Below are 14,797 nucleotides of genomic sequence, written 5' to 3'. Positions count from 1 at the left end.
CTGTTTTGAGTCCAAACATGCAGTCTGGAGGAGGCACCTTTCAAACCTGAGACATCTGGAGCAGTTTGCTCACAAGGTGTGAGCCTAAATACCTGTTGACAGGTGCACAAGTCTGACAGTTAAAAAAATGGTAGCTGCACTTGGAAAAACTTTAAAAGTTAAAAATAAATAAATAAATAAATAAATATTCTTATTGAAAAAAAAGCATTCTTCAAAATTCTAATTTTACCTTTGACCTTCCTCTTTTTGTGCCATTTCTAAAACAGTTTTTTTTCCAGTCGTTATATTTATTTTATTTACATTTCTTCAAAAATGCATTCTGAACACTCTTGCTCGACTGTGTTCTATCATAAAAATGCTGTTTCATTGTTATTGAAATCTCAATTGTTTACACGGAATAAATGAAAAGTCAAACATTAAGCGACATTAATCTATAAACTTCAGTTCCACATTAAACTTTGTTTTTATACAAATATGGGATTGTCTGAGTAAGAACTAGCTATGAATTAACTCTTTAAAAAATATTCCATTTGCTTTTTAATATTATTCTATTCAACCTGAAAAATAAATTCACTACATTCTCTAAGTTAGAAATGATTACAACCATTGTGTTTTTAACGGTTTGAAGCCATCTCACCTGCTCTTATCGAGCGCGGTGATGTCACATTGTGTGTGTGAGTTTGCTTGTAGCAGCAAAGCGTACACAAGTGCCCGGGTTGTGTCGCAATACACGAATACCATGCTATCAGTAACTATCCACGTTTGAATGAATGCCGGTGCGGTTGCAACCTACATAACGTCATGATAAGTTTGATGTGTCCACTTCTTCTAGAAGCTTCTGTTGTTTGGCTGATAAGGCGAGTGCCGCTCCTCCGGCCGGCCGAATAACTTCCTCTACACGCTTTGAGCCCGCCTGAACTGAACTACCTCTGGAGAACAATGATTAGCCAGCCAAGCTGTTTGGATACACATTCCTGCCTCGTGCAAGACTTTCCCAGTAGTTCCTCAAAGGTGCTTGAATATGTGGGAAAACATCACAACTGAGACAAAATCAATTGGAAACCATCTTTGGAATGGAAACACGATAGACAGATTAGAGAGATAGATCGACAGACCGATTAATCGATGTATTGATAGGTCCGGCCCTTCCTCCTGCGCATAACCCTCATAATAAGAAGTGGGTGAAGACTCTTGATTAAAGTCTATTAATCACTCTGGAGGAGCCGGTTCATCGGCTCACCCTCCGGTGAGGGTCCCCAATCAATCAAAGGGGGCTGCTAATGCATTCATGGGAGATGTAAGACAGGACTTGTTTGACAGTGTTCCTGAGCAGAATTTATTTAGCAAGTACTGCGAAGGCCCGAGTACTTGCCTACTCCGGACTTTATGCCATCTGCCTGCGAATCAAAGGGCACTCGTCCTTCAAACCTCTGAAGTCCGTACAAATATTAGCAATGTGTCAAAATATGTCCTCTCATTAACGCAGATGGGCGAAAGCCGAGGGATCGGCATTTGCCAGGGAGGCTCCGAGTGTCGTACAAGGCCTCCGCTGTGTCGGCCCGTGTCGAGACATCACTCCCTCGCCATCCTCTCGGCAGCCGGAGAAAATGCGTCTTATTAGTTGACACCGGGCGGCGAAATTCCGTGCTACACCGCCGACTAATGTACAAAGCTGAGAAAGAGCAGGGCCCCTGGATTTGGTGGGCCCCTGACAGTGACGCGCGAGCCGGGTGAGGCCCTCGGAGATAAGACATTGAGCATGTTGAGATCGGGACGTTTCCTTAAAAATCTAATTTTCGTCATCCACAGAGCTAATTAAAAAGTTAGATCAGACAGAATACCTTCAAACGAATAATGTTGGAACACAGTCACACAAACACACACATACACACACAAATAAATAAATACGAACACGTTTGGTGTCCACTGAGTGACATCCTAATTCTCAATGGATGTTCTAGTACAGCGGCCTCCAGTAGTTCCCACTTAAGAATTAGCACTAACTTCCACGTGACGACTGTGGCGAAGGGTAAAGTTAGCGGCAGTGAGGCTCAAAGCCGTTTTATGGAGGCGAGCGTGTATAAATCCCCTTTTTGCAGATGCTTTGTCCCGAGGAGCAAGTGAAAAAGAGGCCATGCTCGGCTTCAAAGCCGCATTTCCATAATTGCCCTGTAACTCGGGCCTGTCTGGGGGCTGAGAAAAGTGCAATCTTTCAGCCGGCTGAACGGCAAAAGAGTCCACCTACCCTTCAACTGCCCCCCACCTCTCCTCCGCCTTTTCCTCCGGCCCATGCCGCCCCCACCACCAACTTGTTGCCCGAAAGAATTTCTCCCGCTAACCTGCCTGAACAAAAGGCATGAAATTGGCAAGCCGCCCTCTAGTCACTCACTCTTCTGGGTCTTTTGTCAACAACAACAGCAACTCCTGGACTGTTCTTTAACTCGGGCGCTTTCGCTCACGTTCTCAACTGAAGGGTCGTTTGCAACTGGTTCTTTGGCCTTCCGAGGTGTGTTGCTCCTCCGGTCGAGGGGGCCCCTGTTGGACAGTGGCTCATAAAAGGATTAGCTTGGCGCACAAAGACAGTGGTCCGCTTCTAAGCCTGACTGGGCCCACAAAGGAGGTGATGTTTGTGTGTCTCTGAGAAGGGAAGGAGGGGACTTTACAGAAAGGCTGGATGAGGTGAAAGCAAAAGGCTGACCCTCTTTATTTGGAGCTTCTTCCAAAGGTTGGGGGGGGGCTATGCCAACCCGCCTATCCCCCTTTCCAATGGATCGCCTCAGTGTTTATTTACTCCGAGCTCATTCACACGCAGGGGGCCCTCTGATGGCTCCATCGGACCCCCTTTTCATTCTGTCCGAGGCTGGATCAATGAGTACTTTTTTGGGGCAAAGACAGATTAGATTTCCTTTTAATGACTCCATTTTTTTTTTGTGTTGTGAGGCGGGAGGCTACTGAACTAAACAAAATCAAAACGTCTACTTTACTGTTCAATCACAAACATCAGGGATGTGACACCTTCTCCAACAGGGGTGGTGAAAAAGTTTCAAATAAATAAATAAATAAATAAATAAATAAAATCCAGGCGATATGCACCCTAAATGAGGATACCCCTCAAATAAAAAAAACCTTCTGTTTAATGTGGTGTTAAAGTGACCATTCTACTTCTACAATATACAATGAACAGGATGGTAGGTAAAATAAAGAAAAGAAAGCAAGAGGGAGAAGGGATGGGGGGCGGTGGGGGGGCGACTTCAATCAGCTGATGCCACTTGTGAATATTCATGATGATGCTCTTAGATGAGACTCTCAAGCTGGATAATTGATTGGACAAACACATGCGTGTTTCGGGAGGATGTTGAAGACGTTTAACACACTTGACAGTTGTCACCATAGTACGTACTTCGTTTTTAAACATGAAACAACTCGGGAGATAAAATACATACGGTAGTTTTGGGGGATTGTATTTTTTTATTTTTGACAAACATCTTTTTTATATTGTAAAAGTCTGCTATCGTTAGTGATTTCTATGCTCCGTGAAGATTTTACCCTTTTGTATTTGTTTTTTATTTAACTCAATTTTGTGACTTTGGATTCAGATCAGCTATGTTGTTTACTTTTTCCTTCACATTACAACTTTAATTAAAAAAAAGTACAACGGAATTACTTATTCAGTAAACTTTTATTTCAGATAACAACCGCTTTCATTCATTTTGTTTTTTGTCACTGAGAAGGTTTTGACGTTAATCTACAAAACAACTTTTTTTCCCGCGAGGTTTGTTTTATTTTAAAATTCTTAATTCCAAAGTCAATGTTTAGGTTGTTTTAGTCATTTTTTTGGGTCGCTTTTGCTAATTTAGTTTAGTGAGTCATTTTGAAACTTTTGATTTCCAAAAGAGTCTGAGTTTTAAAGCGGCACGATTACACTTAAATCTCATTATTCCCCTCATTACATTTTCAACCGCAACAGCGTGTTTAGCTAATTTATACAGAAATATCAAATATGACTGAATTGAGAGCTTGCACAAGTGTGTGTGTGAGTGTGCAGCTGCTTCAACAGGAGCTGTGTGTGTGCAGCAGACTGTAGAGGGAGCTCCAACACCAACTTTAACGCCCTCATGCACTCTCCGAAGGCGCAATTACAAATAAATGTCGTTATTAGTTGTTTTTTTTTTTTTTAACACCAACGATAAATTACAATTATATGGGTGTCGTTAATTGAGAGTGTGTGTAAGATGTGTCTGCAGTAAAGGGGGACCATCATGAGAACTGGGAGTTGCATTGTGAGGATAAAAAAAAAAAAAATCGGAAAATCCACCGTGAAAATAAAATCAAGCATGCAGTGTCTTTATAGCATTTCCAATTTTTTTAAATGCAAAATAAACCCATATTATTTTTCTGCATTCTCGCCCAATTATTTTTTTAAATCCCTCTACTGCAAACGCATTTTTGTAAAATTGACTTTCAAGACAAGTTGTCCTCTTTAAAGTTGCAGCAATTCATTTATTATTAGCCAAAAATATAGACTTTTCTTGTACAATTTTGGTTCACAAGTATGTACATTTTCTTAACTTTATATACAAAAAAATAACATCAAATCCTCACAAATAAAAAAGAAGAGGGTGAAAGCAAAAAAAAAAGACTACACACATGGTTCATACATTATTACATTAGCAAGTTGTTTTTTTACACAGGACATGCTTACAAATGTAGCTATACACAGATGGTATTATTATCTATTTTACATTCCATACTCAGATTGAAAGCATTAAAGAAGCAGAGGAGGCCTGGGAATAAAAAAGAAAAAAATTGAAACACGCAAAAAGTGACAGTTGCCTTGTGAAAAAGAAACATTGAGAAATCAGGTAAAACACGATGTCAAAGAATCGACATTATTTATTTAAAAAAATGCTGTGCAGTCAAAAGGCACTAAAGATTCCCTCTTGAGTGGCCACCAAAATTTAAATTGACTGCCTATTAATAGAACACATCTATGCATCAGACTGTTGCTGGCTTACATTGTAAACAATATTATCAATAATAATAATAATGCAAAAAAATAATTGGAGCATGGAGCACGAAATGGGGACGTTAATAATATTATTTTTAAATGCTTTCTAGTCTGCATACAAGCGCGCACGCACGCGCACGCACACACACGTACACACACGCGAACACACATTCACACATTGTGTGTGGCCTACAGAAAGAAGGATCCATCACCAAGCAAAAAAAAAAAAAAAAAAAAAAGGACAGTAAAAGGTGGAAAGAAAATGAGTGGAAGTGGCCTTTGGAGTCTTTTGCGCGTCACGCACACACACAAGCACAGACACACGCGGTGTTTCTCAGTGTCGTGGACCGGTACCTGTGAGCGCAGAGTCCGCACCGGCACCGGCCGCTTGCCCGGCCCCCTTGTCGTCCGTGTGCCGGCTGCTTCCGTACAGCGCCAGCCCGCCTCCAGCCTGGTTGGCCAGGCCCAAGTAGTGGTTGGAGTTGAACAGGGCCAGCTGATGCGCCGAGAAGGCTCGGTTTGTCCACGACTGGATCTTCCCAACAGCGGGACAAGACGCAATGAGTCTGTGCGGGGCCATGAGGCCGTGTTGCTGGTGGGACGTAGGGGGCGTGGGAGTCACTTGCGGCGACTTGCGCGGATTGTCCGGCGCCGCGGCTGTCTCCGCCAGAGACCAGATCTTTGGTTTCTGGGCCGGCGCTTGGCTGTTCTCCGAGGGCGGGGAGCTGACCGGACCCGAACTAAGTTTGTCCCCGTCAGGTTTGATCTCCAGCGGAGACGAGCCGCGGTGGTGAATTTGGAGGTGGTGGTGATGGTGGTGCAGGCCAGCCTTGAGAAATCTTTGCTCGGGTAAATCCTCATAGCCGTCCGAACCCTCCGAGTCGCTCCTCGCGTCAATTTTGAGTTCCGAATGCAGGTCGTCCTGCTCGTCCAGGTCGTCCTTGCTCTCGATATTTTCCGTGTCGATGTTCTCCAAGTCGATCTCCTCCTCGTCCTCCCGCTTGTCGCCCTCATCGCCCTCGTGGTCGCTAGGGTAGACATTGCCTTCCTCGTCGGTTCGGTTCCGAGGCGCCCACGTCATTTTGTTTTCCTTCTTGAGCCTCCTGCGCGCGTTAGCGAACCAAGTGGAGACCTGGGTCAGAGTCATCTTGGTGATGATGGCCAGCATGATCTTCTCGCCCTTGGTGGGGTACGGGTTCTTGCGGTGCTCGCTCAGCCAGGCCTTCAGGGTACTGGTACTCTCCCGCGTGGCATTCTTGGGCCGGGACGGGTCACCGAACTGGTATTGGCCGTACGGGTAAAAAGCCGGGTGGTGGTGGGCGAAGCCGGCGTGCTGAACCGTAGGGCCGTCCTTCAGTTCGTACTGGGCCCCCTGCGTGCATTCACAACACTGTTACGCTCCAATACGGCCCATTAATTCTTGCTTTATTCTACACGTTTTTCGCGACGCTTAAACGCGTGGCTACTTAACGCGCATGCCGCAACTTTCAAAGATGAGTGCCTGTTTTTATTTTTTTAATTGACTTTTAAAACTGTTTTGTATACATGTTTTACTTTCACATTCAAAGTCTCTCAAAGCGCACGTAAAAGGAGGTATACTTTCTGGTACGCTTAACTTTCCGCCTACTTTTAAACCCTCACTTTGAAAGCATTGTTTATTTTGATACAATATAGGCATGCTTATTTTTAAACAACCATCATTTGAAATGTATTCGATCGTTTGACATTCTTATCACTGTTTTAAAATATGCGGTTGCTTTCACGTTTACACACAAGAGTCACTTTCTCTGAATTATTTACTTGATCTCTTACTTGATCTTTTTTTTCTTTTTCTACTTTTGTTCTTCTATACATTTACTTTAAGATGAGTAATTCCAGCCAATTGTGTTGTTTTCGTTCGCAGCTGAACTTTAAAAAGTCTGATGAGTTTCTGTTGTTGTGGTATTAATTTTTAAACCACTTTGAATGAAAGTTGTGCGGACTCCGAAAGTATAGCGCAGAAAGACGCGGATTTTTCTTAGTTTCAAAGTGGTGACTTACCAGCTGGTTAAAAATGGAGATGTCATTGGAGTAGGGCAGGAAGGCTCCGTAGCCCTGCGCGGCCGCGGCGGCGAACGGCGCTCCGTACATGGAGAGTACGTTGGAGAGCGCTCCCGACGGACTGAGCTCGGCGGCGGCTGCGGCTGCTGCGGCGGCGGCTGCGCTCCGGGCGTTGCCGGCCATGCCCTGGCGCTCCGGAGGGTACACGGGCCGGATGTACTGGTAGCCCAGTTGGGGGAAGGACATAGCGGCCGACGGCGGAGACAGGAGCGATCGACAAGTAGGAATATCCACTTTTTGTTGTTGGTTTGTTAGAGTGTGGAACGCATGGGGGCCGAGGGGAAGGTGCGAGAGCGGAGGGAAGCAAGAGTATTTCCAGTGCGAATGGTCCGCTCTCTTCCTCTACCCCTTCTTCTGCTTCTTCTATTGATCTGGATGGACTAAGGTCAGGTCCTTACAGATTGCTTTAGATTATTGGGACTCCCTTGCTCAGATTGACATTTCTAGTCCTTTACAAGCCCCGCCCCTTTCTCAAATCTCATCCCCTTCTCTCTCTCTCTTTCTCGCTCTCTCGCTCTCTTTCTCTCTCCCCCTCCCTCCTTCTACGTGGATAAATACACTGTCCCATTTGAATACACTCTTCAATCTCATTTATCTGTACACCAGCTCGCTACCACTTTTCCCCCTTATTTTATAAATTAATGCCACAACCTGCAAATAAAATGTTACTGTTTGTTTTATTTAAATGTGTGTACGTGTGTGTGTGTTTGCGCGCGCGTGTGTGCATGTGCCCGATTTTATTCTAAATCAGATATTTTAAGTCAAATATCCCCTAACAAGCACCCACGTGCTTTTTTACAAGCCACTCTGACGCTCGTCTTGATTAACTATTTTCATTGATTATGGAAAAATAATACAAAATGATAATAATCAGATAGTGATCATGAGTTGACACTGTTTGACTCAGACAAACATCAACTTGTCATTATGCACAAATAAGAAACAAAAACAATTCGATAAACCATGAATAAATACGTTATAAATAATACACCTACTCTTCTATACATTTGCTAAATACTGCGTTTACTTAATAATTTAGATTACAGTAATAAAAATAAAAAGCAATAAAACAGAATTAAAGATTTTTTTTTTTGAAAAAGAGCGTTGTCTTTTCTACATTCGCCATATGCCTTAATTTCAAACAGACCTCTCCAGCCCAAGTGTGTTCAGACACAAATAACGCACATCAATACCAGTAATTAATTGACGTCATAGGGAGCACGCTACCACGGCGTCCCTCTCTTTAAAATCAAAGAAATTTCCCCCGAGTAAGTGGCATTTCCGACACTTTTTGCAGGAGTGGGTCTTTAAATCATCCTTGCAGTTTGGGGAGGAGGGCGGACGAATATACAGAAGATAGACATGAAAGAGCAGGCTGGTGATGATCATTAACACTGTTAGTAGAAACGTGGATTGGAAGAAACAAACACACACACCTACACACGCCCGCACCCCCCCACACACACACACGCACGCACACACACACATATAATGTGTATTGAGAGAGGGGAAAACTTGATAAATGATAAATGTTCTTGAAAAGAAACACGTATCATAATCCAGTACAAATAAATCCTCGCCACAATTGGAACTTTTCGTGTCAATAAGACGATTTTCCCAGCCAACAAGGCTCTCAAAAATTAAAATTCCACGAAGCAATATAGAAAAGTGTGTTAGGAGAAGGAGGGAGAGGGGGGATAGGAAGGCAAGCATCTGTTTTCTTTTTGACAGATTACTTCTTTTTATTTGAATACTGCTCAAAGTCTTAAAGCAATATTGTTATTATAATTATTACTACAACATTTTGGTTTTTGTAATAAGTTTTTAATCTTCTTTTGGGAAGCAGCAGATCATTGTCTGGGAGGGATAATAGCGGTTATAATTTCCCTCCTATGTAAAAATGTCCTGAATATCCTGAATCGCTCCATGCATATGTAGCGCGCGTGTATATGTGCGCGCGCGCGTGTACCATGCAACCCGGATTACGGGGTTATTAATTACAGCGGGTTACTGGTGCCACTCGACCAGAATGGTAATCATATACATTGAAGTCGATGGGGAGGGGGGAGGAGAGAGCAATAGAGAGAGAGAGAGAGAGAGAGAGAGAGAGAGAGAGAGAGAGAGAGAGAGAGAGAGAGAGAGAGAGAGAGAGAGAGAGAGGGAGGGAGGGGGACTTGATCTGCGCTGTTTGTCAGACGCGGTCTGCCCGCTAAGCAGCGCTCCTAGGCCGTCACCGTCCTTCCCCTGAAGACACCCCCCCACCGACCCCCCTCCCACGCACGCAAGCACGCATGCAGTGATTTACTACCTCCAATCAAACGCACCACTCACTAACTTAACACTTTCGCACCCATTCGGGAAACTGGCTGTGCCATAAAAGCATTAAGTCGACACAAGCAACACACTCCCCCCCCAAAAAACACACACACGCATAGTTAAAAGAAAAAAAAGAGGACAGTCATAATGGAGCGCTGTGACATTTTAGATGCTAATTATGCACATGACACCATTTCCACACTCAAGAAGAACGTGCAGGGTGGTTTCTGATGCAACACACGATTTCTATTTGGATGACATGTGATTGGAAATATTTGGGCCACTTGAAAAAGAAGGTAAAACAAATAGGAAATATATATAGTATACAAATACATACAATAATACATGTATGAGAAGAAAGTGTGACTTTGCAAAAACAAGTGGTTTTATGAGTTTCATAAGTTTTGTCATAAGTGATAATTTTATATGTATGAATAATGAGGAAAAGTCATAACATGAGAAAATAGTCACAATTTGTAATCTTCCAACAATAAAGTTGTAAAAGCACAAGAATAAAGTTGTAAATTAACAAAGGTAAAGTCATTATGTTACAAAAATAAATCTATAATATAAGCCTTGGGAAAAACAATACTAAAAATAATACATTTTAAATAAATAATATAATGAATATTAATAATATATTAAATATTGATATTAAGAAAATTAAGTAGAAAGTGAATGTAATGACGCTGTAAAACTTTCTTAAGAAAAAAAGGAATGTTGTTATTGTTAAAGTTATAATTTTGGGAGACAAAGTAAAAAAATAAACCATAATAAACTACTGACTTCCATAAGAATGAAGTCATAAATATGCAAGAAAAGTATGTAATACGCACTATGATGATTTAAAGAAATAATCTTGTAGTATCATGCAGAAAAACCTCCATTTTCATTATTCATTTCAGGATTTAAAGTTGCATTTTGTTGGGTTAACACAGAGAAATCATAAATGTAGGCCAATTCATATGCAATGACACGTTTCATCTTAAGTCAAAATATAAGAAATTCTCTCGTTGTCTAATCAAAAAAGTCCACATGAAGGATTTCAAACGAGTGTCCCATTAGGCCCAAATAAAGCCCCAATGAATCTCGCTGTGCTCAAAGCACATTGGAGCTTAATCCAATAAATGAATTAGTCATAAATTAATTGTTCTCGGCAACGGAAGCAAGTGTTACTTTGAAAATGCATTTAAAGTTATTTTGTCTTTACTTTCAGGATTTATTAATTGGGGAAGTCTTATTTTTTTCTTTTAATTAATGTTGGACTAACAAATCTTGCATATTAAGCTGCTCACTTTGATTTGCATTTGTGGAAGAGCAAAAACTCCAAATACAAGTTTTGACATTCAGTCAACATTTTGCTAAAGATTTAAAAATGAGTTGATAGATTTGAGTGAAATATATGTTTTATTTATAATACGGGCGTGTATATTTGTGCGAGCTGCTACTTTGAGATTTGAATAATTGCCGTCTCTCTTTAACGTCACAGTAACTTTGATCGATCACAAGCTGCACTTTCCGAAAATCCACCATTTCCGCGTTTCACTGATACGTTAATCTCATACGAAAGTGACCCAATACTGTCATCTGCTGGCCATAGGTAATGTTTTGTTTGTTTTTAACTTTCCCCGTTTAAAGATTAAACGACAGCCAGCTAAGACTTTTTTCTACACATTCCCATTCAAAAATATTTCCGATGCTCGCACCTATCCTTCGGATTTCCGTTGCTGACGATTTCCTTGCGACAAGAAAAGGCGCTAAAACTGTTGGTGAACGTTAGCGACCTTGAACGAACCCAGACGTCATAGACAAGGACACCTGGGATTTGTTTTAATTTGTGAAAAACAATACGTATTCTATCTCCTTTTGCGAGATGTTTTACTTTGTAGCATCACATCGATAAAAAAATAATTCGCAAGTCTTGCGTATAGCATGCAAAAACATCAATACCGCAGCCCGTGGCTCACTTTAAATCATGGATCCATAAATCATTACCTTCAAGTGACACCCGCTTCAAGTAGCAGAAGTCAACGTGTTATTGTTTTGTTTGTTTCCTTTCGGCCCACATTGTCCCGCATCGCTTTGCCTACATCGGCGGCACGATACATCGATTTTACGGTAAAGTCACTTTGTAAAAACAGCGAGTAAGTCTGCAGGCCCCGCTATCACTGTATTACACGGCTACGGCCCACGTAACAAGATGAACATTGATTCGGCATTACGGATGATCGATAATGAAATAAGTAACTTCGGAGGGTGGGATGGGGGCAAATTAAAATGCATGCTGCTTCGATGCTGCCAAGCTGAGAGGTGACAGCAGGAGGGAAAGGAGGGGGGAGACAAGCCTAGTTTCCTTTCATTGCGATGAGTGTAATTAGTACGTCTGCTCTCAGGCTGTCAATAACAATGACGACAAAAGGCTAATAAGCTATCGTTATTAGTAACACCTTGATTAAATATACAGGTCTTTTCTATGTACGAATATGTAAACATTCCTAACAATCGATCGTGAAGGTTTATTGATTAGGATTCTCATCTTGTACTCTAGTCAGGTGCTATTTCTAACGAGAATTGATCGAATGCTAACATGCTAGCTGTTGGCATGCCAAGATATAGAGTTTCCAATATGAGTGCAATGTGAGTGCAAAAAGTGCCGACACTGATGGATTAGAGGTTTTATATTGTGTTGTGTATTCAGGTGCTATTTCATATGAGAGCGTGTCAAATGCTAACATGCTAATATTTGGTTGGCTAAGGTAGCAACCCGAGTTAGCCAGCTTGCTGCCCATAGATGTTAACGTCACATTAGGCAATAGCACCTATAAGACATTCGCAACATGCGGTAAAGGCTCGTTGACGAAACTGTTCTGGTACTGCTGATTTGGTTAGCAAAAGAGTGTTCAAACAGGCTCAGCTGTCAGAAATTGTACATGACTATCAGACTGACAGAAAAATATAGTAAAGAGTTGGTAGTTTTCGTTCCTGATTTGGATAAGGGAGGCATCCTGGTGTCTTTTTGACAAAGCTGTTATTTGAGACCGTTTAGTCAAGTCTTAGATGAGTCGAAAAATGCAAATGCAACAACTGATCTGATTCCATTGTGGAGCCTCTCTGTCTATCACGCTAAGTCATTTTGATGTCAAAATGAGCCAATAGCAGCCCAACGCTCGGCCCAGGGTCCAGACAGGGGTTGCTTTGCCAGCTACGTCGGCTTAGCAGGCTAGTAGACAAAGCCTCCTTCGTCTTTCCAGCTGTTGCTCCTGCTGGTTGGAGCCCAGTGAGGAGGAGGCAGCTGTACCAACATGATGAAGCACAGCTTCCTTATCCTCTGCCGAGGACCTTGCAGGGGGTACGAGATGAAATCACAAAGGACAATAACCATGGCAGTCCTGTGCTACTGTGGTCAGCGATGATAATCAAACATTAAATGTTATAGGAGACAAAATGATGTCTCGAGACGGAAACCTGATCACTGCAGGTTTTAGGACTAATGCAGTCTAGTCTGGTTGGGACAACTGTCATAATGTGTAAGAATTATCTCATGGTCCTTGGTCAATGAATTCCATATGAATCATTTTGCTTAAGCTTCTTCTTTCATAATTAGGTCATGTTTGGACATATTTGAAAGTAAAGAACCTGGCACTGAAAGTTCCCTGATGCCGTTGTCACATTGAAGGGCTCACTAGCGTTAGGGTTCTAATCAGCCCCGCTGAGTGGCACAGCATGCCTCAGGGCTGAGGTCAGAGGCGACTTTTATGAACAAACACTTTGAGCTAAGCGGGGAGGCTATGATAAAGACTGACCCGCTGTAGCACAAGTATCCTGATGACAGTGGCAAGCACAAAAATCCAGATGTACAAAATCATCTTTGAATCGCAATCTCCAAATAGTCAAGCCTGTGCTGATAAATCCAAAAGGTAAACCATCATTGTAACATTGTAGTTGGAGTACCTACGGTCCAAAACGACTCCTAGAGAAGCTATGTTGTCACTTTGTTGTTCAATCAGTCAAATACTTTCCAATTTTAAGCTGCAGTGGACACAAGATCTTCCAATGTCGGCGAACAATCCACAACAAACGAGCCTTTTTGTCTCGTTTGGGGCGTATATGAGCTGGAGCACACACACTCGTGCTTACCCACGTGTGTGTTTGTGTGTGTTGTACAACAAGCACTGAAGCACGACTGGACCCAGCTGTCAGGTCACTGCTGTCAAAGCCAATAATGATTACCCTCTCCCTGCTCCTCAATCCCTGCTTCATTACCGCCAAACGCACAGGAGATCCGCCTCCTTTAGGAGAACAATGCATCCATGAGTGGGCCTCATCATCACCCCACGCCCACTCTTATCAACCCTCAGAGGGGCCCCAGCCAGAACCCATTTCGCCGTATGGATATCTGCTTATCTTTCGGTATCTGGTTTTTTTTACCCGTTGAGAACCACTCATCTGACATTTTCTCTTCCAGCACTGAGATGATTCGAGGGTCCTTCTGGCGATGCTAGATTAAACGCAAATCAATACATATCACCGCTGTTCGATGACAACAGCGTATGTCGCATTGGAGCTTTATTTAAGAAGCAAGGACCAATGAAGATACTTCTCATATTTATCATAAAGCGGACTTATTAGGTTGTCGTTGCATTTAAACTCATTGGTGACTCTCTTTGCTATGCATTAGTAGAGTTATAGGCCGAGCACATCGCTCATCAGCAACGTTTTCCCGGTATTGGATAGCCATTAGAGCATATATTAAAAAAGGCCTCATAGCCTGTCAGCCATGCCGGCCTTCGACTAATGAAATGAGCCCCCCCAAGAGCAGCAGTGGATTAGAAACACCAGGCAGGGGAGTATATATTCATGTATATATACACATGATTATGTATTGGAAAAGTGTCTGCATGTTATTCCCTTGGTCCCTTTAAGACTCTCCGGAGCACCAAAGCGTTCGGGAAGGCGCAAGACGAGAAAAAAAAAAAATCACTAATGCTCTTAGCATCAAACAATAAATCCCGCAGTTATTTGCCGGCGTGTTTAATTAAATATTTGGGGAAAGAAAATGTGGCGTGATTGATTCGCCGGCCGCATTGATCCACTATCGAGCGAGCGCCGTTTTGTTGGCCCGGCTGGGTTAATGCTAAATGGTGAGCTTGAGCCGCTGGAGTAAATATTCGGTAAGCGCTGGAGCGGAAACGAACGTCAGCTTCTGCATATACAGTAGTTATGAAATGTAATGGTTCTAATCCTCTAGGCAGACACAGCAATGGCCAATATGATAATAGATAGAAGGCGTCGAAGAACAACCAAAGATGCTCCTATCAATAATCCTATTAGACAGAAACGTGCGGCTTAAAAGTCTCCTCATTAAGATAAAAG

The 14,797-nt window shown here is 42.4% G+C and overlaps 1 protein-coding gene and 1 long non-coding RNA gene across 2 annotated transcripts in view; both read right to left on the bottom strand.

Annotated features, from left to right (window-relative positions):
* The window catches only part of LOC148400895 (uncharacterized), a 146,321-nt gene that overhangs the window by 12,773 nt on the left and 118,751 nt on the right, over window positions 1-14,797 (bottom strand). The gene's annotated exons all lie outside the window — the stretch shown is intronic.
* irx3a (iroquois homeobox 3a) lies at window positions 4,480-7,541 on the bottom strand. The gene is made up of 2 exons (XM_088372066.1): window positions 7,049-7,541; window positions 4,480-6,380 (listed from the first exon to the last, which is right to left on the bottom strand). The coding sequence occupies exons 1-2, from the start codon at window positions 7,292-7,294 to the stop codon at window positions 5,343-5,345; spliced, it is 1,284 nt and encodes a 427-aa protein (XP_088228192.1). The 5' UTR covers window positions 7,295-7,541; the 3' UTR covers window positions 4,480-5,342.

Source organism: Syngnathus floridae, chromosome 3 (assembly GCF_059516105.1).
Source record: "Syngnathus floridae isolate MCC-2025c chromosome 3, RoL_Sflo_1.0, whole genome shotgun sequence".
NCBI lineage: Eukaryota > Metazoa > Chordata > Actinopteri > Syngnathiformes > Syngnathidae > Syngnathus > Syngnathus floridae.
Note: the sequence above shows the minus strand (reverse complement) of the source record. Positions and strands in the feature narration are given on the sequence as shown.

Bases quoted from the DNA above. Each gene is read 5' to 3' on its own strand.
- irx3a (XM_088372066.1), bottom strand. From the start codon at position 7,294: ATGTCCTTCCCCCAACTGGGCTACCAGTACATCCGGCCCGTGTACCCT. The intron at 6,381-7,048 runs GTAAGTCACCAC...GAATGCACGCAG, and splicing joins TCTCCATTTTTAACCAGCTG to GGGGCCCAGTACGAACTGAA.